This window comes from Zingiber officinale, chromosome 11B (genome assembly GCF_018446385.1).
Source record: "Zingiber officinale cultivar Zhangliang chromosome 11B, Zo_v1.1, whole genome shotgun sequence".
NCBI classification, from domain to species: domain Eukaryota; kingdom Viridiplantae; phylum Streptophyta; class Magnoliopsida; order Zingiberales; family Zingiberaceae; genus Zingiber; species Zingiber officinale.
Window position 1 is genome coordinate 77,438,324 of NC_056007.1, and position 23,953 is coordinate 77,462,276.

The 23,953-nt window shown below is 38.9% G+C and overlaps 1 protein-coding gene and 1 pseudogene across 2 annotated transcripts; both read left to right on the forward strand.

Moving 5' to 3' along the window:
• Positions 1-405: 405 nt before the first annotated feature.
• LOC122034061 lies at positions 406-10,173 on the forward strand (annotated as a pseudogene).
• Positions 10,174-10,882: 709 nt separating this feature from the next.
• On the forward strand, positions 10,883-15,674 carry LOC122033445. 2 transcript variants are annotated; one of them, XR_006126548.1, is made up of 5 exons: positions 10,890-11,446; positions 11,523-11,588; positions 14,591-14,666; positions 15,150-15,225; positions 15,341-15,674. XR_006126548.1 is itself a non-coding variant. In XM_042592465.1 (4 exons), exons 1-4 carry the CDS (start codon positions 10,976-10,978, stop codon positions 15,386-15,388), a joined length of 795 nt encoding a protein of 264 aa, XP_042448399.1. In that variant the 5' UTR covers positions 10,883-10,975; the 3' UTR covers positions 15,389-15,674. The 2 variants fall into 2 exon arrangements, 1 of the variants encoding a protein (XP_042448399.1); XM_042592465.1 differs by having other exon boundaries at positions 10,883-11,588; positions 14,609-14,666.
• The last annotated feature ends 8,279 nt before the right edge of the window (positions 15,675-23,953 follow it).

A 23,953-nucleotide genomic window follows, 5' to 3' on the forward strand; every position in this document is an offset into this window, starting at 1 on the left:
AAGAATTCATATAGTTGACTTCACCTAGTAGGATAAAACTTGATTGTTATAACTGTACTGACTAGATTCGACTCATGCACTATTTCGAACTAAGACCAGTGTAGAACATTCAAAGCAACAAATCGCCAAAATTTACATGATCTTCAACTTTATTCTAAAGTAGAATGTAAGGTAATTGAGGATTAAATCCAAAATTTATGGAATCTTATTTATTAAATTCTTTATAATTTAGAACATGGAGGGAGGGTAGTATGAAAAAACCTAATATTCTACAGAAGATACCTTTTTTTAGAGAAGATAATAGTTTGCAAGGGAATATCATAAAACATAAAGAAGCATGGGAAGAAAGCAATCTCAATATACCTTTAATGGCAATCGCCTTTCCCTGCCTGATGGGTTAATCATATGTTTGCTTTCAAGGATTCCAATGAAACTTCATCACCTTCATTAAATCCAGCATCTTCAATGTCTTTTAAGTTGACAGGCACAAACTTTGGTAAACCAGCATGCATGCCTACATAGATTAGTAAACAAATGTCATACATAAAGCTAATCCATCAAGAACTTCAAAAGGAAAAAGGTTAGCAAAATAATCTAGGGGTTTATTAGGTCAACATCTAAGGTAACCATGTGTTCCAAAAGCGTTTACTACAAATTAACATAGCTTATAGATTCTTGGTCTAACATCTATATCAGTAAAGTAGAAATAAGCTTGAACTTGGCACCCAATTGCATTTAGAACACAAGACAAAGATGAAATGGCTTAAGTTGATTAGCCATATATGGTCGATTAAACAATGAAATCAAACAAAACACACACTCGCACAAGCAATATAGAATTCAAACTAATGAAACAGTGTTAGTGCAGAAGGGAAAAACCACTGGGTTTAGATTGCTTTAAAGTACCCTACTTTTGTGCACAAAACTTGACAAATGGATACGAAAAAGAACCAAATGCTTTAGCCTATAGCTTAGGGCAAAGACTCTACCTAATGGATCAGCACATGGAATTTGCATGGTGCAGAATGGTGCAGAATGGTGGGCAATATGATATTTGGTATATAGGCACTTGGCATAGAATCTACTGCTGAACTGATGAAATACACACTAGTAAAGGAGCTGCCTTACATTTCATTAATCCTAGTAATTATATCTTTAATGCATCATTTTCCCATACTAAAAAAACTTGACTCTGACCAACTCAAGTTGATATATAGTTGTGATGTTTAATTTGATCTGAAATTCAAAGTATAAATGACACAGTTAGAATTACAATTGTTCTATGAAATCTTCTAATTTAACTTTCCAAAGGTTTGATGAAATCATGCCAAGTTCTTTGAGGGGTGATTGTTTGCATATCGTAAATTGATGGTAGGCCCAAAGAGAATCTGACCATTTAAATGTAATTTTTATAAGTGATGTTGGTCATTTGGAAGCATGATTTGTCTGTACAAGACAGATCATTCTTTAATAGCAGATGGAAGGATAGCATCCTTTTCTTGTCTCAAGGATTGATTGTTGACGGATTGCATTGAAGTAATTGAAAGTGCAAAGGGATCTTGTGGAGGTGTTTGTTCAAGGATACTTTCTTGAAAAGTAATAAATCACTATCAAGAAAAAGAAAAGAAAAGAAAAGGAGGTCGATGTAAGGAGTTTGGAGGGAAAAAACATAGAACTAGGATTAGGAAGAAGTAGAGGAAGGAGCAAACTAGAACCAAGAAGAGAAGAGGAAGAGGGAGAAAGCAGAGGAAGTAGATTGGTAATACTGCTTTTCTATATATCAGGAAGGAGATGGAAAAGAATGGATCTATAATAATTCTTTAAATTCTAACAAGTTGACAGCTTTAAACATTACACATGATGCCTGCATACAGCCATTTTACATAGAAACTTCCCACTATTAATTGATAGCAATGGAAATACCCTAAATTACATTAATTTACTAAAAGTCCTAGTAATTATTTAAATTTTGCATACCTCATGGCTTTGAGCTTTCAATACAAAGAAATAATTGCTAATTAAAAGTGCCTGATTTCCCTTGCTTTCTATAAAACATGGTTTTCCAGAATTTAGGATCGACCTTACTTGTATCATATTTTTTATTTAACAACCATCACTTTTATAATTGTCAATTTTTTGCTTCAAAAAATAGATGGTTATTCTTTGTGAAATGACAACTGGTCTCTCTTAAGTCTTGATTAACTGTTTGGTCACTGTTATTAAACCAATATATTTTTAAAATAATGAAATATTTCATGTTCATCTTAAACTTTCTTTCAATTATGGCCATTGCTTAAAAATTATATAATGCAATAATGTAAGAATAATGCATTTGCATATATACTTTTGAAGTTTTCTTCTAAGCTGCTTGTAGTTTTATTGTTGCTACTTTTCTTTTGATAGCTAGCTCTGTGTTAATCTGTTTTTCTAGGTAATTTTGAGACTGAAAGTTGAGTTTTCCTGCCTTTTGTGTAATGCTGCAGCTGCAAGCATTGTGGCAGAGAATGTTATGCATGCTCTTAGCATCTGGTCGGTCTAGCATAGTGGTTAGTAAGAAAAGCTTTTGATATGAAAAAGAAAAAAATGTGCTATTATTTTCTGAATTATGCACCATTGCATCTGATCACGATCTTTTCTTCTTTATGATGACACGTTGAGAATGGCTACCCTTGACTTTAAGTTATTTTTCAAAGAACAGTTCTGTAGTAACAAAACTTTTACTTGGGAAAATTTTCTAGTTTCTGATACTTATATATGCCATATATGCGTATTTTTTTGTTTGATTTACAGATTTTAAGAAAACATCTGCAGATGATAAGCTGAATTTGTTTAACTCCTTGCTTAAGGTTTATCAAGAAGAAGTTGACAATCTAACAAAGAGGGCAAAATTTGGTGAAAATTCATTTCTTAACATCTACCAGAAACTTTATGAAGCTCCAGATCCTTATCCAGCTCTCGCATCTATTGCTGTAAGCTCCTTTTTCATCAATGACTCTGTATGTTCTGTCCTCTTTCTTCTTTTGATATCCTTTGCTTTCACTTCATTTCCTTGTTTTTTCTGATAGCATAGGCTTACTTCCTAATTAGGAAATCATGTCATGTAACTTCTACATCTCTGGATCATATACTGGCTGAAAGATTGTAGTTCATTTGCAACCTATTCTATTGTTGACGACATCTTGGTTATATTGCTTTCTTATTAGGATCAAGACCAAAAGTTGTCAGAAATAGAGTCCGAGAATCGAAAAATGAAGCTTGAACTCAAAGAGTATCGGTCTGAAGCCACTCATCTGAGGAACCAACAAGCTACAATTAGAAGACTCGAGGAGAGAAATCGCCAATTAGAGCAACAGGTTAGCACAATTGCATTATCTTGCATAGTTTCCTGGATTTCCTTTTCTTGTTTAGCTGCTGTTTGTTTCTTGCTAAGATTTTCTTTTTGTTCCATTCATCTGTTTGTGTTTTAATAGCACTATTGAGTTAATTTATCACTTTATTGTGTAGCTTAAGATCAATTTGGATATAATCAAGAATGTAGAAGAGGAATTATTTTAGTTATGAATTTTTATTTCTTTAGACATACTTTAAGTTAATATTGAGGATGAGGTTAAGTTTGATAGAAATTTGGATTGCCATTGTTGCATTATGCACTTGATGCACTACACAAGGTTTAGAGGGTCGACCAACCAATTTACTAGTCTTAACCAAATCCATTGCATAGTTGAATATGGAACTGATCTGCACTTCAATTGACTTGATCATAGAGATGGATTCCTTTATCAAGGCTTTAAAAGGCATTTCAAAGTAGCAAGTGATTGGCCCATCGCATGGTGCACTGCACATGCAACATAGAGAATTTATATTAGGGTGTTTGTGGTTGCCTGGTTGGAACTAAAAATATTTGTATTGATAAAAATGGTTAGCATACATCCAACAAATATACAAATTATCATCCAGTCCAGTAAATTGACTTAAAAGATGTCAATCGTACGATATAAAACACAATAACGGTGTAGAATAGGTTATACTTGAAATATAATGTTTGTAATTAATATGTGAATTGTTTATCACTTGCAAAACAAATATTTAACAATTAAAAATTATGTGCTACCCTTTCAAAAACTTACTTTAGTATTTCAAATTCAATTTCTCTTCTTTAGTGGAGAAGATCATCACAAATGCTCTTATTAAGTTCTTGATCATCAGGTCATACTTCTTTTCACTGCATAGACAACCCCCTGTCTCACAAGAAACACCAACTTGCTTCACCTTGCTATCCAAATGCCTAAATGGATTGCATATTGTATATGCAATTCAATCCCTAGTCTTAAACTCCTAGGAGGTCAAAGAAAGCTACTTTTTAAAACACTAACCTCTTTTATGGCATATGATTTAGTATCATCATCATCTAGATGCATTTATCTCAACTATTTAGGCTGTGTACGTGGACACATTCTCCCACATTGCTCTTTGTAAAGCTATATCACAATAAATAAATAAATAAATCAAACCAATTTTTTGTGATGTTTATCTCATACACCTTACAGCTTCCACTTTATACAACCTGATGATTTTTGTATCTTGTACATATTTTTGTTCCTTTGAATTTTTAGATGGAAGAAAAAGTAAGAGAGATTGTTGAAATTAAGCAACGCAGTCTGGCTGAAGAAAATCAGAAAACTCTAGAAGTCCTCAAAGAAAGGTACTTATGCTGATAATTACTTTGAAAACTCAACATGCTATCCTGTTATATTTCTCAAACTTGGGTATGAATATCCAACACAGACATGGATCTAAATGTCCAACATAGTTGTTTCCAAATATTTTTGCATATTCTGAATGGCATGCTAGTGTTCTGATTGGAGTGTCAGTTTGAGTTGATGCTGGAGTATGGGATGTCCTAATCCAGACAAAAGAAGATAAATGAAATGTCCAAATACCAAAAATGTCTCATGGTTTTACTAGATTTAGTCTTGACCACTTCATTATCCTATCTTTGTTTTTTTCAGGGAACTCTTGATGCAGGATCAACTAAGGCAGGCCAAGGAAAGCGTGATCAATATGCAGAAATTGCATGAGATTGCTCAAAGCCAGTTGTTTGAACTTCGCACTCAATCAGGTAGCATGTTTACAATTACCTCTATTTTTTCTAGGGACCTAGATGATTTCAGCAACAAATGTAGATGTAGCTGTCAGTTACATGTAAGATCCCAGAAGTCATATTAACTTCAGTTCTTCTGTAGAGGAAGAAAGTGCTGCGAAGGAAGCTGAGGTAAATCTCTTAATGGATGAAGTTGAACGTGCTCAAACTCGGCTACTTAGTCTGGAGAGGGAGAAGGTTACAATTTCTTCATTTGCTTATTTTCATTCTATTCCAGTTGTGTCATAAAGAGTTTGCTGAGTATGTAATGCTTCTGTGTCTTTGATGATTTATTTTATAAAAATCTAGCTTTTATGTGACTTTTTATGCTTATGAAGACTTATTTCTTCTGCCGTATTCTAGTGCTTGCTGTGTCTCTGTTGTCGCTTGATATTCCAATTAGATACCATCATCATCATCTTGTGTATTTGTCTTATCTATTTGGAGTAAAAAAGGCTACATTAATTTTATCCCTCCATTGAACTCTTTGCACGGCTAAATCACTAGTGTTTAAATCAATTAAAATCTCTTTTTTCATCCATTAACTAGGTTTTCCATTGGCCTCTCTCTACACCTTACACCTTCCAATATAATTGGTTCAGTTTAGAATCTATTGGTCTCCTTCTATTCTGTTTGCACTATCTCCACTTATTTATCATTTATTGGAGCTACACTAAATTTCTCCCTTGAAATAGTATTTTTTATATCAATTCTCCTACTACAGAAAAGCAAATTTCTTTTAGGTTGGCCACACAAATTTCCTTAGTTGCTCTTTGTAGCTTAATTTTCTGGAGGACATAATGAAGAATCAATGACAACAACAGCCTAGCTGTATTGTTCCAACATTTTGGAGTCAGCCTTGTCTAACTCTAAGAACACATTGAAATATCTTTTTCTATATATTCATGAGTGATAGCACCATGAGATCCTATTGAACTCCTTGTACATTGCTTTCGATGTTTGCTTAGTTACCAAACTTGGAGTTCACTTTTGAATCTCTCTTCTTTTCAAGCTGAAGCTTGTCTACAGAGATTTTCAGTTTATTTGTATTTCTTATATTCTCTGTATTACTATTCCTATATTCTCTGTATCACTTATTTTTTTTTTATTTTTCTGCCAAGTTACTTTATAATATTTTACTGTTATTTTTTGTGCAGGGACTTTGCGTTCCCAGGTACAATCAACAGACGAAACCAATGAAGACAAGAAAAGATTTTATACTCTATTTCTTACAAAATAGACAAATATTTCTTCACCAATCGGTACAAAGACAACAATTGAAAGTTGTAACTATCTGATTGATAAGTCCTAGACTATTTGGTTGAGTTCAAGTGATCATTGCAGCATTTTCAATGTTTCATTAATGTTCAAGCTGCATAGTAATTTGCATGCCTAGATGTTAAGGCTACCTAGGGCTAGATTGATCTTTGATCTTTAGTTTTTTTATATTTCATTCCTGTATTTTGTAATACCTTTTATGCGTAGATGAAGATCTATACAACTTTTTATTGGTATGTTAAAAACATTTTGCTCAATTCATTTTTTTCCAATTAGCGTAAATTAAATTCCTTGACGTTTGCAACTGTTGCACTCATTTCATAATTGATGAAATTAATTGTTTTGTTTAAAGCAAATTCTTATTAGATGTTGTCATTTTTCCCTGGTTATTATTCAATTCTTTTTTTTAATGCATCTGTTGTAGTGATGTGGAGATGAACATTATGTTGGAGAGCTCCTTGAATGCAAAGGAGAAAATAATCTCTGAGTTGAAGATGGAGCTAACATGGAATCCACACTATTAAAGGAGAGGGAGCAGCATTTGAATGAGATAAAGAAGTTGAATGCACTAATCAATGAAAAGGTTTCAGTTCTTTGTTTATACCTAATTTTTTATACAATAACTGATATGAAGTATAAGTTGCAACATTTTGGCATTTGAGATGACCAACAATTATAGTTCAATTAAAATTTTATCACAATTTCCCGGCACAACAATATGATCTTGGACATGTTTAAAGCTATCACATCCTTTATTAACTCAATTAGATTTGATAAAATAGCAATACTTACAGTTCCTAATCTCTATATCTCTATTTTCTTGCAGGATAGTGCTCTTTTGGACATAAGAAGAGAACTTCAAGAAAGACCAACCACAAGATTAGTTGATGATCTGCTTAAACAAGTTAAAATTCTTCAGGTCCATAAAATGCAATTGATCATTTGATTCACCTTCCTAACATTTGTGTACATGCATTCTTCTTTTGGGTTCCTCTATAGTGTTTGATATTGCATACTCAAAAGTCACGCTTAAACAATTTTGCAATATAACTATACTTTTGAAGATCCATTTAGGTATTTAGCCAGTAGTTGTTTCAATTCATCTACATTCTTCCTTTCTTTATTCTTAGTAGTTTGTTCCTAATTGATGATGTATTTAGCCATGCTTTGCTCCCAGTGTAATTATTCAGAGAGATGGTTTAACATACTTGTAGTTTGTCCATTGGAGGATTTTTGACGCTACAGTTCAATGCTACAAATTTCACTTATTAAGTGTACATATGGTGTTATTCCATACCAATGCAATAGTGATTTCAAAGGTCCATTTTCAATGCTTTGCTCTCAAGTTGTTTCGGTTAGTAATGATCCTAAAGATAACCTTTTATTCTTACAAAGATTGTTCCAGATAGCCTCTGTCACAATATTATTTACAATTTTCCCTTATCATGACTATTTCAGATATATAATTTAACTTAGCTTGTTCATTGATATAGGATATGGTGAGTAATGAATTAAGTCAGCTGAACTCTTTTCTACAAAAACTTAAGCTAGTGAATAGATGAGCAAGCTTGAGTTTCTTTTAAAGATACTGCATTGCTTTTGGATGTTGCAAGTGCCCTTACACTGTTCTTGTTATTCTTTTTAAATTAGCTTATATTCTAGACCTAGATTTCTATAAGTTATTTCTAGATTTTATTTATTTAGTAGCATGATGAAATTTCTGAGTATTATACGTTGTTTTTTTTTACTAAAATTGTATTTGACATTTTTTTATAAAAAAAATTGTTGCAGGTTTATAACTCTACTGAACGAGGAGGATCACTTAATGATTGGGATATTCAGGAAGTTGGCTCAAATGATGTATCTGAGGTGATTTTCCAGTATGTTTTAGCATTTGATTTGATATCAAGTCACTATAGCCTTTTTATCTTTGGATGCTTTTTATATATAAAACTGGAAATTATATTTATGGCTTACCTATTCTGTCCTTCATGGTCTGGAAGTTTAGACTTTTATTTGAGTATATTTTCAGTTCAAATCTTCTATCCTTAAATTTTTCTGTCCCCGTGTACCTTGTCGATCGGATGGATCAGAGTACATCTCAAGACATCATGACATCCTTAAGAAGTGTGTAGTATCCTCGTGATGTGTAAGACATCTTTGAGATGTAATCTGGTCCGTCCGATCGGTAAAGGGACATGGGACAGAGAAATTTAGGGACAGAAGATCCGAACTGGTATATTTTACTAGGCGCTACCCAATTATTTTATCTCTAGCCTAGGGATTTTAACTCAAATGCATAGTTGAAAAGAATATCATGTTGACGTTTTTTTAAAGAGATAACTGTTGATTGTAATGATATTTTATCTCTCGTGAAATGTTAAAAATAGTAGCAGATTTCAATGATATTCAATGTTTTTTACATTTCTTTCTGTGAATAACTTGCGGTCTGTCTTGGTTCATGGGATAGGATTGACAAGGAATGAAATAGGTATCCAAGAGATTGGAATAGACTAAGAATTCTAACTAATAGACAAGGAATAGTTATCCCATTACTAAATATCTCTACAAAAAATATTCTGTCTAGCCAACCTGGTTCAATCGGTACTCTTGTACTATGTATCAGGTGGCCTGATTGGTCTGCTTGTCTTGTCAGCTCTCTCAGTTCATTCAGTTGCTCATTTTGCCTAAATTGTCCTATGCACACGACTGAACAGGTTGCTTTTGTCCCATCTATTAAGCCTACTTAACTTGTCCATCCAGCTGCTTAGACGGTTTAGCCTACATGGCTCACCCGACTTGTTTGTCTCATTCAGTCTAACTTGACTTGTCTGTTTTTCCCTGGTTTTCTTAGCTTGTTCCATCGGTCCATTTCAATCCACTTTGCTTGCCTCACCCATCCTGTCCAATTGCCTCAGTCTGCCTAGCCTGCTCAGCTACACAATTTGCCTGGCTTGGTCAATTCACTTAATCTGCTTGGTCTACCTGAATCATCCAGCCTGCTCGCTGAAGTTATGTATTTCATATTTGGAAGGGTTCTTTATTCATTTTTGATTTCTTTGTCTACTAATATGACCTGTCCCCAATTAGAATTTGATTTCAGTGATATATAATTAGGTTCGTCACTATTTCATCTACTGATTTTGATGAGAGGTGCACCCTCTGTGTGACAGTGGAATTAGGAGACTATTGTAATATTATTATGCTCATGTCTCACTAAAAATCTTCACGTACCAGGAAAACGATCAAAGGTACAAGGAGATTGGCTTACTGGATAAAATTACTCTTAGCAGTGGCCGTTTTCTACTTAGCAACAAGTATGCTCTAACCCATTTTTTTTTTTTTTCAAACACCTTTTTCTCAACCTGCAAATTACCTTCATATCCGCTTTATTTTGTTTTGCTATTTACTCCTTTTTCATTGTTAACCATTGACTTCTGTGAGAAATATGATATCATTGATTATGTATACTGGAAGTTTCAATCTTCCATAATAATAATCTTAGATTAACATGGGGTTGTCTTCCTAGATATGCCCGGACATTCATTTTCTTTTACTCCATTGGTTTGCATCTCCTTGTTTTCACATGATACAAAATGTCAGCTTTGAGCTATCAAAGGTACAATTTCTTCTGCTAGACCTATTTTTCGCCCTCTATTCTGTTTTAGTTTTATTAATGGATTATCACTGTGAGCAGAACAACACCCGGTAATAACGAAGCCATTCTAGATGCTGGTAATCTCACACTAGTTTAGTGGCATCTAAAATCCAAGTTCTGGTACTACGACTTGTCTTGATAGGAACCAGTTATTATATATTAGAAGGAAAATTATTGTACATAATAACGAGTCTTTCTGATTTTCTGGTAATCTCACACTAGACTTTCTGATTGTATATTAGAAGGAAAATTATTGTACATAATAATTATTGTACAATGTCGAGGAACTCCATCCTAGACTTTGTTGCAGAACGGCAAGGACTACGCCGTCACACCTACAATGTCCTCGAAGTGGAGAAAGGAAGTTGAAAAAAAAAAAAAGAAAAGAAAATAAGTGTTGCATGTCATAAATTAACTATATATAATACTTAATTTTGTGAGTGAAATAAGAACATTTGTTCGGCAGTGACATTTTGTTTTCAATATCATCCCATCCCTGATTGATGAAGTTTTCTTCCAACTTAAAATTTTTAGAAGTAAATAGTGGGAAAAACAATTTAATGTGGAAAATTTCCTTCGTATTCTTTCCGCTCTCCCTCCCAAATTCAAAGTTACACTATTAACCCCAAAATAAAAATATTAGAATTTTCTAACGGCGAGAAAGATATATATTTTTTGGGTTAGCCATTTAAAATCATGGCTTTAGGATTGGGTATAGTATTAAAAGTCTAAAAAAAATTAAAATAAAAAAAATACGTTAGGTCAAGTGATCACGGTAAGGTGTGCTCCGTACCATTCTCTTTCTAACTGACCTAAATTGAAGACATTGGGCCGTCCTCTGTTCCTCCCTCCATCTCCCCTCTTCCCTCTCTCCACCTCCCATCTTCCCGACTTTCGCCATGGATTGCTGCGACAAGCTCCTCTCGGAGTCGGGCATCATCTGGTCCGTTCTTAATGCGGTCTACACCAAGTTCTCCCTCATTCAAGGCCTCGAGGATGCTGTCGACAAGCTCCAGAGAACCCAGAATTCGATCCAATGCTTACTCATTGATGCTGAAGCGCTTGACATCGTCAACGAAGCAGTCAAGGGTTGGGTCTGCGACATGAAGACCGTCGCCTTCGACGCCGAAAATATTATCGACGAGTTCCAGACTCTCGTCGATATCACCAAGCACGCAGAAGCTCCTTCTCGTAGAAGGAAGAGGTCAATCCCCTATCTCGGAGGCTTCATGACCCTCGTCAAGCGTCGCAGAATCGCCGAGGATATTGCCAAGATCGAGGACAGACTCGACGAGATCCGTAAAAGCCGAATGAATCTTGGATTGGAGCCCTCGGATGGACAGCGGCGAAGCAACGGCTCGAATGAGATGGTCTGTATTCCTACCAGTGCAAAGTTTGATGAGTCTAGAATTTTTGGAAGAACTAAAGAGTGTGATTCGGTTGTAGCTGCTCTTAAAGCTAAATCAGTTTCGAATCTGCATATAGTTGTGATCCACGACCTCCCTGGAATCGGTAAGACTACACTTGCAAAATTAGTTTTAGCTCTCGTAAATTTATCTTCTTAAATGTCATAAAAGTGAGAGGAGATGGATTCACTCTCATTCAACAATTCCTCAAGTGTTTGAGCTTCAAGTGTTTGTGGATGTGAACTTCGTGGCAGTCACAGCTCTTATTTCTCTTATCGTATACGAGAGATGCCAATGAGAAGAGCAAAACCTAAGGATATTCGCAGAGACAATTTACACAATTTTCAAGACAATGTGGCTCAGAACCATGTGGCTCTGTTGTTACCACCACCTCAGAATGTTCATACAGGATCACCACCGCCTGCCAATCTCCCCAATCTCCAGCACTTGCACTGTTGCACTTCTTTCAGTCTCCCATTCCCACAGGCTTCAGTACCTTGAGTGCCCACTGGCTCATGCAGGTGAGAAATCGGTGCCTCTGAAGGTAGAGTAGGATTCGATTCGAGAGTGGCATTGATTCCGAGGCACCAGTAAGATGTTCCGGTTAGGCAATGAGACTGCCTATCGCTTATGCCGTTACTCGCTATTTGTTGTCTTGCACTTCAGAATAAAGCCTGGCTCCGCTCCTACGCATGCTACTCGAGCTGCAGTTTATCAGGAATACAGGTTTTCTCTGAAGAAGCTAGCACATTGGTATGACTACCCTAGCCCGAATCAAGCCAGAACCTATCAAACTTCTTCGTACTCGATCCGGATTCAACTACTACATAGATCCAACATGAATGGAATCTCTCAACCCAACTGCTGATTCAGGAATCGTCATTTTAGGACACAACCTCGCTCCAGCAGATATATCTCAAAAAAATCCTGTCCTTGAAATACAAAAGACATAATATAATGTCATGGAAGAAACGACAATGGAAGAAGACAATCTTCCGTAATATTTAAGGAATGTAGAAGCACGTGTATTTGGGCAAAGTTTTATCACAGTACGATTGCGAATAAGATGAGACGGCGAACTGATCGAAGAATGACATCAGCACGAATTGTTCACTTAGACCACCACATGACACCTCCACCGTACGCGATCAATTGACATGAACTGCCGTCATCCAATCTCCATGGATCCTAGAACATTGTGAAAGAATGGTATAGTTCTAAGCAATCCAACCATGATTCGGTGTTTTAAGAGTATGTGCTTCAATCAGTGCAACCGGCCCTTCGCGAGATCTCTCGCCAAACGCCGCGCAGGCAAACAAGGAGCTAATGTAGCTGGCAAGAGGCAAGAAGTTGTCATCTGCATTGAATCTACCATCGCATCCGCTTCTCTCAACAACCGATCATCTCGCATCCGCACATCCGCCAAATCGAAATGCATTCCGAACTAGTATTCTTGAGACTCTCCGGACTTGCCGCCATGCCCATAATAATATCAATCGGGACATCGCTGCTGTAAAAGCATGCAGGATGAAAAACCTGTCAAAGGGCAAGCAAAAGTTACTTGCTATCTTATTGATCGACTGAACCCAACCCACCTAAAGTTCATGGCTTCGTAGTTTTAGCTTAGCGATGGCTTGAGCCGGGCCTCTCAGGGAGAAGTAGACCGACATACGTTGGCGGGCAGTCTCTGAGAAGACAGTCGAATCTCGAACTGATGAGCGTAATCCAGCGCCAATGATGATCAGCCTATACGTCAGTATCCAACGAGATCGATCGATGACCATTAACTGCATTTAGTAATGTGCGAGATGGTGCATGGTCCTTGCCTCCTCATAAGAACTCGACCTACTCGTCGACCAGCAGGACCATTCTGACATTTAACTATCTTGGAAAATCAACATACTGTATTTCATCTCGAGGAGTTCTCATAGAGGTTTATGTTAATAATGAATCTGGAACTAATCATCGAGTTGCTTTTTCTCTATTATTTTCCGGAGGTGAATTAAAGACGAGCTAGTTAGGTGACAACAACGTTGGGGCCGTAGGCGTACAGCAGGATATGCTGATTGGATTGGTGGCATTTAATCTTCTTCTATCAATCGACTTCTCCGAATATACAATGTAAACTGATCTCAGATTGCCTGCATGCTCTCTACTCATTAGATGAGAGTAGGACAAAAGATCGATATCTTTTTATAAAAGGACCAGATTTTGTTTGCTATGTGAGCTTGAGGTCCTAATTGATCAATGCAAGGATTCCAGCATTCTAGGATGGGCGGATTTCCAAAGGATTGTCCAGATTATAACTATGGTTGTTGGATCTAGAGGGGTGATGTAGCGTAGTGTATCTAAGTTGCACTGGTCACTTGCCGCCAATGTACCAATGAGCTCGTGTCAATTGTCAAATCCATAGTACACTACAATGCAGAACTGCAGTACAATTTTGGGCTAACATAACTTATCGCTTACGGTCTTCACTTGGTCCGGCTCATCTTTTCATCTTGGTGAGGAATGGAATTGATTTGAGTTCCATACACTTTCGGAAATTACTTCTCCTTCAGATTGCTCTGTGAGCAAGGAGGATGATGCACAACTAAGGGAATGAAGGACTTGAACCTCATAGGTGACAATTTCTTGACGAAAATGCAGCTAAAAGAAATATTTTGCAAGGATCGAGTTCGATCTGCGGTGGAGCAATGATTCCTCTAGTATGCAACAAGGCACAGATAATTGGAAGGTAGTTGCTGATGAATTGCAGCCACATCAGTATCTAAAATGCCTGTGGATCTTGAATTATCCTGGTAGCGAATTTCCTGATTGGATGGCGGACACTTGTTTCTCGAGTATAGAAATGGTGAGACTATCTTGTTCTGAAGAGTGTGAATTCTTGCCACCACTTGGGCTGCTACCTAAGCTCAAACACTTGCATATAGAAGGGATGAAGAAATTGAGAAACTTGGAGAATATGATGGGGTTTCCATCTCTGGAGACTCTTACGATAAAAGACATGCCTGTTTTGGAAACATTTTGTGAATTTGTAGATGATGAATTTCCTGAGCTCATTCAGATTGCTATTTCTGGGTGCCCCAATTTACCTAATACTGATAGGTTGAATATTCCTGGGAGGATATATGTTTCAAGAAATTGATGCACCATCCACTGACAATGGCAATGGAAATGATAGGTATTGATCTCTCATTCTGGGTTATAGCAATGCATTTGATGATTTGTGTGTTTACTATTCAAGCTCAGCCATTGTTTTTTTTTCTGTCATTTCTTGAATTACTTGGCATGTATTTCCTATGCTCCGTAAGATTGTCATTTCACTGTGCCCCAATTTACGTGATAGGTTACATGTTATCAAAATGTCCTTTTGCAGTTCAGGGGAGTTCACAAAGAGTGACCCAATCTATTTTTTTTTAACTGAGTTTTTGCTAGTTTATATACAGAACCTCTGCTTTCTGCTTTTATTTTTATTAATGTCTTCCATATAAATCTGAAGTCAATAGTTCAGCCTACATTACTAATGAATTAATGTCTTATTGTCATTTTCTTGGTTCTTCAACTTCAAGATTATGCAAAGCATCCTTCGGTAAAGTTTAAGAAATTGCAATATTGCAACATTGATTTTTGGAGATTGAAAACACAGATCTTGTTTGCATGTCAGGCACATACAAAATACTTGTGTTACATCCGATGAAGGTTTGTATGAAGGGTTTGATTGGCTCTCCAGCAATATCAAGGTATCTACATTTTCGTTTTTCTAAGTAGAATCCATTATCGATTACTTAAAATCAAAATCATTTTATAGTTTTATTCTTGTAATGTAATAGTTCCTCATAATAACTATGTCTACAGAAATCAAAACTTCTTGAGGCTTTTTATCTCAGCAACAACAATTGTTAGCATTCGATGTTGGGGCAACATCGTGGAAGCCAGAAAATTGTCAACGTGCCTCCTTTTCTTCTGCCTTATGAAAACCTTAATACTTGTCTGTAGAACAAATACGTGTTTGGTTCACTTTTTTCTGCATTGATACCTTTTGATACTTTTTCTGCCAACATCCTTATCTCTTTTCTGAAAGAGCTACATATTTTTTTTCCTGAATTTAATTTCATTTGCAAATTTGCTCGTCTGGTTTATGGATCTTGTGGTTAAATTTGCTATATAATTCAAGGCACAGCACACCAAAGTTTATTAGCATCACATGCAATATGAGAGCTGATATGATCTTATTACTCATCTGGATTTCTATAAGAGAAAGCATTTTCCAAATCAACTCTCTTGATACTCAAGATATTAATAATAACCCAACCTTTTAACCTTGGTAAGCAAATTAGTGTCATTATCTTGAGACAAGACAATCTACACATCTGATAAATGGTCGGCGGCTGAATGGGTGGCGCCTAATTGCTAATAATACTGATAGATTAGTTCGCCGTATTCGTGAAGTTGGGTACAAAGCTCGAAGAGAGAAAGAAGCTCGACTAAGCTCAATACGCGCGATAATAGCGTGATTCGGTGATTGAACTCCACTGATGCTCAACTCCGCTCAAACATTAACTGGTCCAACTCGAGGTCAAAAGGTGACTCAAAGCTCCAAGCCTCAGGAGTCAATTGTGGGTGGAGTGATTGAGCCTTTAACTCTCGTTATTAGTAAATTCCCTATTTGGACTATTTGAATTTCGTTATCTTGGAGAATCGTCACCTTCAACTGTCGCTACGTGTTGGTACGTCTTTCTGCCGGTCCGATATATTGCCACACGACTCAAACGACTCTCGACAACGACTCTCTATCACTCGATCTCCACCGATCTATATGATAGACTGACTACAACCTCTCTCTATCATCGCTCAATCCATGCAACACATGCGACTCACGACTGGACCCTTACCTACTTTACCTTACTTTCGTCCTTGGCTCTGTGTCTTGTTGTCCTCCGGCTACTCTCATCGCCGCCATCCTTCGTGTATAGCGTCCATCAATGGCCTTGTTTGCACGGTCCTGCTCCTTTTGTTACGGTCTCCTCAAGTACTCCGTCCACAACCCCATCAATCTTCAACTGGAGTTTCATGGGTATCCTGAAACAGACTGCACGTCACACATACAATCTCACCAATCTCAAACTTGAAATACAGAAACACATGGTTGAATTTGACTGGAGATGAGATTGCCCAATCTTCTCCCGATGACAACAAACAAATAGCGCAACAAACATGATTTACGTTGCTAAACGCCTTGGACTTGACCCCTTGATCTTTGCAAGGCCTACTTGGAATACTTCGTTCATCAGATGAATTCTAAACACACACAACACACAAAATGCAAACAAAATCTGAGATTGGAACCTATATCATGATACCCTAGACCTCTCGACTAGAATAAAATCCTGTGCAATTTCCCTTTGAAGTTTTCAGGGATCTTGGAATCTATCACTAGGCTGGCTCCTCCCCACTCATAAAGGCACCGCTTTCTAACCTCTCGGCTCCGGTTAACATCAAAATTCTCACATATCCCAAATGATTGTTGAAAACGTGACCCTAAACTCATGTATGTTATAAGCCGTATAATAAATCTGTGGTGAAAAATCCCTCGAGTGAGCACTGTTAACCAATGAGTCTGGTTTGGGTTTATGTGATAAGACAATATATTGAAGAAGAGCCGGCCGTCAAGCTCGTTCGACTAGGTCAGTTTATGTCCTTGTTCAGGGAAGTCGGCTAGTGGTGAGTGAGTGTCTGTCAGGCGGATGAGGAGTTGATGGGTGTAAGGCCTGTCTAGAAGCTAGGCTGAGTCTGAGGCGCGCTGAGGCCACTGTCTGTCCTGGAAAGAGTTGAGGAAGAGCGTGCGGGGAGGGAAGTCCACGTGGGCAGTGGTTGGAGAAATCACTGATGGCGAGCGCTAGGCGAAGAGCTAGGTCGGATGGAGTAGCGTGAGGGCAAGGACCTAAGAGTGTAGGTCCGAGGCCGATCCGGTCTGCTAGCTAGCAGGCAAGTGTGTGTTAAGCCAAATCACGATGGGATCAATGATAAGACGATAAGGACACTATCGACATGGTCCTCCAGTGTAGTCCAGGCGAAGTTCAAGGAAGAAACGAGATGGATCGTCGACCTGGCGACAGATGACGACCCATGAGCAGGTCGATGTCGATGGGATACCTGAGTTGGTCCTAGAGGACAGTCGAATCTGTCAAACTCATCTGTCAAAGCAGAGTACGTCAGTCACAGCCTGCACTAGCAAGTACAGGTTGGCCGATTGTGACTGGGCGTCCTAGCATGACACTCACCATGATTACGAGAGTCCTGTTACGACTGAGCTGGTATCAACTCAAGGTTGGGGCATATGATCGACGCCGATTCAGGCGACGATCGATTCCGCGGTGGATCCGCCTTCCGATCTGCTCCATTCCGTGGATAGCAAGCCTCGCGATCGATCCATCGCATGGACGAGGCCTCGACTCGATGACGACGTGGACGATAATGCTGATCCGCGTGATCGATCCGGATGGTTCGCCGATGAGAAACGGCGCTTTCTCAGAGAGCTGCTGATGATCCGATCGAAGCCCGCAGATGGCGTAATTCATTGAAGCATCCAGCCTGACACGGGCAACATTCTCCGACCGCTAAATGTCGGGCGGCGTGCGTAAAGCGCAATGGCCTCTCGAATTCGCACGCTACAGCTTTCCCTCCTCGCCCAGCAACGCCTCACAGCACTCCCTCGAGCTCCTTTCGATCGAGGATCAGGATAGAAGGGTTGGGTAGGGTTCATACTTGCGCATCTTGTAAGCTGTATTATGTCTTCTTGTACTTATTCCGGGCGCATCACGCGAAAGAGTACTGTGCCCTCATCGGGGAGTGGTAGTTTCATATAGGTATTGAGGTATCCTCATGGATCCTCTTGGAGTCACCTTCTGAATTGGATCAGCAAAATCCTAGTGTTAGCGTGGTTGTATTTGTTTTACGTTTTTGCATATCCTTGAGCAACAAGGAAACCATTTACCCAGCTATTCACCCTCACTAGCTGTTTGTAAGATTAAGTGGTATCGTACACCTTCATTGCGGATAGGGCCATATCAGAAGTTAGTTGGGTGAAGATTGGCAAATTTTCAACAAATTCTTTCAGTTCAAGACTTTATCAAGCTCTTTAATCAACCCAAGATGGGCTTGATTGTATACAGGTGGCTCATACACTCATTGTCAAGTTTGAAGAATCTAAAATTTCTTCTTACGATGGAGATAGAGAAGCAATGGTTTGCTAAAAAGGCCCAGGCTAAAGGTAAAGTTCTCCAAGGGGAGCGCAGAGGTCCAAGGTGCGAGTAACGAAGTGACCAAGCTTTTGGTCAATGTATTGCCAAGCACCAAAATAAATTGGAGAATTTGAAGATGAAGGAATATGGACAAATTGACAAGCATAAAGAGATCCTCAACATGCAAGATCTTGCACTCTTTGGTTAAGATCAATCCGGGAGACTTGAGCAAGAGCCGAGTGTTCCGCAATCAGAAGGTTTCCCGATGTTTCATCTCGCAGACGTGCACGCAAGAGGGATATACTTGTTTCATATTCAAGATGATGAACCTCCACCCCTGGGATTGAGGAGGGGGGGCAGCACTCCGATGGCTAGTGGCCGGAAAGAAGGCTTCTACACCGAGGTGGAAGAAGAAGATGGGTGCCACCTCAGAAATTCAAGAAATATCATGGATGGAGGAGGGGGTGCCATGCATCTACACAAGAAGGTGATGTAACAGTTCAACTAGAGAGTGAAAAAATCAAACAATATGTCATATGCTCTTGTCAGTGTTTTCGGTCAAGGCCTCGATGAAGTCAAACTCAAAAGGATCGGCCTAGGTGAAGTCAGTCAGGGGCCTATTGCCATGTAGTAAAATAGCATGATAGCTAACTTTTATGCACATTTTAATGTCATAAGAATTTTAGGATAAAAAATTCATGCCTTTAAGGAAAGGAAGTGGCTACATCCTAGACATCTAGTAAAGTTCAGGTTCAAGGTCAGCCATGAATGAAACAAAATATGTAAGCTTAATGGACAAAAACTAAGGACTTAGTGATGGAAAATCAAGTCTTGAGGTCAAGACTTGATAAAATGGAAAAAGACCCTAAATAGGATGGAAAATATCCTATTAGGGGAACATAACCTAGGTTTAGCCAAAAGCCATCATGGCCATGATGGAGGTTGAATACCAGGGCTAGGCTAAGGATGTGCCTCCATCATAGAGTTCCATATTATAGCGAACAAACCTGGAGTCTGGTCGAAAAATACTAGGAAGTCATCAAGAGTATAAAGAGTTTTTTGCACAAATGTGACTAAGGCTTCTTTCTCTAAGAAGTCACAAACAAGGTCAAGAGGCTATCCCTAGCCGTTGACCGTAGAAAAGTGTGAAGCCAAACAGGAGGAGGTATATCTGGGGAGTTATCCTAGTATCCTAGTGGTATCAGGAAGTGTTGTCCTAGGGATCACCCGTAGATGAGAGTAGAAGGTGTAGAAGGGTAAGGAGAACAAGGGTCGAGGGCATTCAAGGTTTTTAACCCAAATGAAATGGATTAATTTACCTTTGAAAAGTAAAATGTGCCTAGTGGTGAAAAATTTGATTTTAATCTTTAACATATGGAAATCTAAGTTGGATTTTTCGTATGTTCTTGGGAAATTTACAACCTTAACTTTAAAGTACCTGGGAAAAAAATATACTGACATTTGGGAATATATGCTAATTTCAATTGTAAATTAATCAGGGAATTAGAAATAATTTAGGCTTATTATGGCACGACGACAAATTAATTGTTGATAAGTTGTAAGTTTAGCTAAGGTTTTAAGGATACTTAGATAGTTAATCTAGGTATATTATTTATGTATTAAATCTCTGCCTGCCCATCCATGATGCTTCGCATATATGTCGCATGACATCACGCTATTATTTTTGCTCATTTTATTATGAAAAATCCAAAAATGTCATATCATGGCATGTCATACATACATCATGTAATTATAGGATATTCTTTTTGAAAATTATTTCTTTTTGATAATATTATCATGCATTAAGTTTAATTCCTTGTGATTAAAAAGGCATTTAACAACACTTATTAACAAGTGACATCCTAGGTGTATGATCTCTCAAATGCCTAGATAGATATGATGATCCCTAGATTAGGGCAAAACCAAAATCTACATCTCACTGAGACCTATAATAGATGACTTATGTGTTTAGTACATAGATTAGATACAAGGAGATGGGATGATGAATAAAACTCAAGATGTTGATGATTCTCTCAGTTTTGTCCATGTCAACAATATGTTTTCCATCATTAGAAAGCTAATGTACACAAGTCATGTGCATTATGCCCAAGGAAATGGATATGGGTTTTAAAAGTTTAAATGATTTTCGAAACCTTCGGTGACTATCTCTTTGGTAATCCTGAAGTTAGACACGAAGCTCAAGAAACTCAAAGCAAAGAAACACAAGTTTTAAGTTAATCAAGTTTAATCAATCTTTGAAAAAGATGATGTTTCAAAAACTATTTTTCCTTGATAATATATGCCTAAACAATGCATACGATCTCATTTGGTTTTTATGAATTTTCTGGGTCGGCTCTCAGGATTGGAATTTCAGAATTTCAACGAGCAACTATATCAGCGAAGAACTATGGATGAGATGCTCGAAGTGCAATCATGAAATCCATGGAGTCATCCATCATGTATGATAAAATCTTTGGCTGATTGATTCGATCCACGATACATATCGTCTGAGTCAACGATTCGTTCATCGAGGTTCAACGACGAAGCACAGTCCAACGGTTGATTTGAAAGGAAATGATGGAACCTATTTTTCAGGTAACCATTCGACCCTAAAATACATTTGTATACAAAAGGGTGTTTTGTCGTGTGAAAACAAGTATGGATTGGTTAAGGAAGACTAAGTACAAGTTTAGGTTGAGGTTTGTTTCAAATTGTGAATTGAATTTTTCAACCTCAAAACTTCTAAATTTGAGGTTTCCTAAAGGTTTAGGATTCCAAGTCATTGCAATGATGTTGAACCTCATGTCTTTAGGGAGGGACTCTTCTAAAGATTGAAAAACTAAACCTTCAGAGGTGCTGGAAAGAGGAAACGGCATCATCCCACTTGGGGTCCCATTTCCATTACTTAGAATATTACCAAGACTATGCCTGCCGATGCCTGTTATTTTGCTCTTGTGAAAGAAGTTGGATGAGTATAGACTCTTCTCTTCATCAGTTATCGCTGATATGAATGATGGTAGCAACGAAAAACTTCACCGCAGCGTGCAGTCATCGATGTTTTATTATATGTTAGTTTAAGAACAAGAATGGTACAGGCAGGAATAATATGATGCATCTAGGAAGTAAAATAAGTCTAGTCTTGGAGAGGCAAATGTAGTTCATTGTGGTCATAAGTGGAAGGAGTGGCAAGGATTGCTCAATTCTGTGGCTGGCCTAAGGTTGGCCGCCTAACTTTAACTTATGGGAAGTTATACGGTATTCGCCAATGTTAGGCGTAGCAGTGCAGTTCAGGCCAAGATGAGGTCACTCGTGCCGTTTAGCGACAATGTTTCGACAACAAGATATAGCTAGCGGGCAGGACGGAGGTCAACCTTGGATGAGAAGCAGGCGAGAAAGGAAATCCTGGTAGTCGGTTAGTCACAGGTCTTGCTGAGAAGTAGTCCCGGTAGGAGTGAGTGGTCACGTCCTGGAAGCCAGGAAAGGAAGGGATCAGTGAGCTAGGTGGTTATAGGGCACACGAGCTTAGTTGGGCATTTGAGAAAGGGGCGGTAAGGCGAGGGAAGGCTCACGGGGTCCTATGAAGGCTGGGTACAGGTCTGGCGCAGGACCCAGTCTTGGTGGCTCCCGCCGAAGAGAGGTAGCTTGAAGCGTGAGTCCCAGTGGTCCGTATGTGAAGCAGCTAGCTAGGCTGGGCGTGTTGAGCATGAAAGTGAGAGTGCGCAGCCGTGGAGTGAAAGTCTGCAAGGTGCCATGTCCGGATGGGAGGTGTGATCGTGGGTGACCCGTCATAGCTGGGTGCTAGTCCCGAACGCTCAAGGGGAAGCACGCACGAACGGCGCATCCAGGAAGCGAATGCAGGTCATCATCAAAGATTGCTGATAGTCCGGTCCGAGGTTCAACGTGACCCGATGTGCTGGTAGCGAGATGAGATGGTGGTCGAAAGGATTGATATTGGATGATCTAGGTTGAACAATCCACGGGATGATATCCGTGTGTGGTGACTATGCTGTGATCGTCGAGACTTGGCGGAAGCGAGTAACGAGGACGTCCATCCGGGCAAGCTCAAGAGACACGCTGTCCTACGGGGTCGTGGACATGTGTCGATGACCGTCAGGGCACCTACCAAAAGAGTCAACCCCGCGTTACCAAGCAGTCTAGAGGTAACCTTGATCGGTTGGGCAAAAATTATTGCGTCAGTCTTTGGTGTCGACTTTGGAATCGGGATCTGGAATCGCCGCCGGATCCGATCCACTCCAACACAAATAATGCTTGAGTGCTTCCTCCGATCCGATCCGGATCGTCATCGATCGTGGAGTCCAGGTCCCCCGATCTGATCGGAGGTCGGCCGACGGATAGATCTGTCAAAGCTAGCCGCTTCTCGCAGAAAGGCCTCAAGATCAGCGATCGGGATTCTCGGCAAGATTCTTGAGCCACGGAGTAGCAGCATGTTATGGATCCCCCGATTGGAACTCCGAACACGATCGCGAATCGGGATCGCTGCACCGGATCTTCGGGTTTCGGTGCATGTTGGTGCCCAGTATCGCTCCGTCTCTGTTCCTAGCCATCCACAGCTCTGGACGTCGCTCTTTCCGGATCTCCAAGTCAATTAGTCATCTACTTTGTTCCAAATGCAAGGAGTCAGGTTATTTGCCGATCTTGGTCGTACTTTCTGTCCTAGGGCTTGTTCGCTCGGTGATGAGGGTTCAGCCTCGGTGGAGGTGAGTTGTTTATAAGTGGAGGAATGTGGGTAAGTGGATCCTGCTTAGTACCTCACACTTGTATGAGAGGTGATGGCCTGCAACCAATAAAATCCTAGTTAGATTTATTTATCGATTGTACGATCCCGAGAAACAAGTTATTCACTGCGACAAGAGCCGCTGCCTTCGCCTCATAAAGCAGGTGGTCCTAAGCCTGTCATATAACTACAGTGCTTCGTGGTCTACGTCAGATCTCGAACCGAATTCGTGACGACCGAATCACCTGCAAGCGATCAACCCCCTTACGAGCATTATCTTCCTTGTACATTTGTCACGGCTGTCACGCAGTATTTCGGCACAATTGAGACAGCATACATTGCCCAATCAAAATGAGTCAAATAAACATTCTCCGGACATTCTGATCAATTCAAAAATTATAAGTCCTAATATAGTTACTCTACATCTATTTTTACAAAATCAGCCTTTTTCGGCACGCATTCCAACATACCTCGCACATACTTTCGAATATT

Bases quoted from the DNA above. Each gene is read 5' to 3' on its own strand.
- LOC122033445 (XM_042592465.1), top strand. From the start codon at position 10,976: ATGGATTGCTGCGACAAGCTCCTCTCGGAGTCGGGCATCATCTGGTCC. The intron at 14,667-15,149 runs GTATTGATCTCT...TTTGCATGTCAG, and splicing joins AATGGCAATGGAAATGATAG to GCACATACAAAATACTTGTG. The intron at 15,226-15,340 runs GTATCTACATTT...CTATGTCTACAG, and splicing joins GGCTCTCCAGCAATATCAAG to AAATCAAAACTTCTTGAGGC.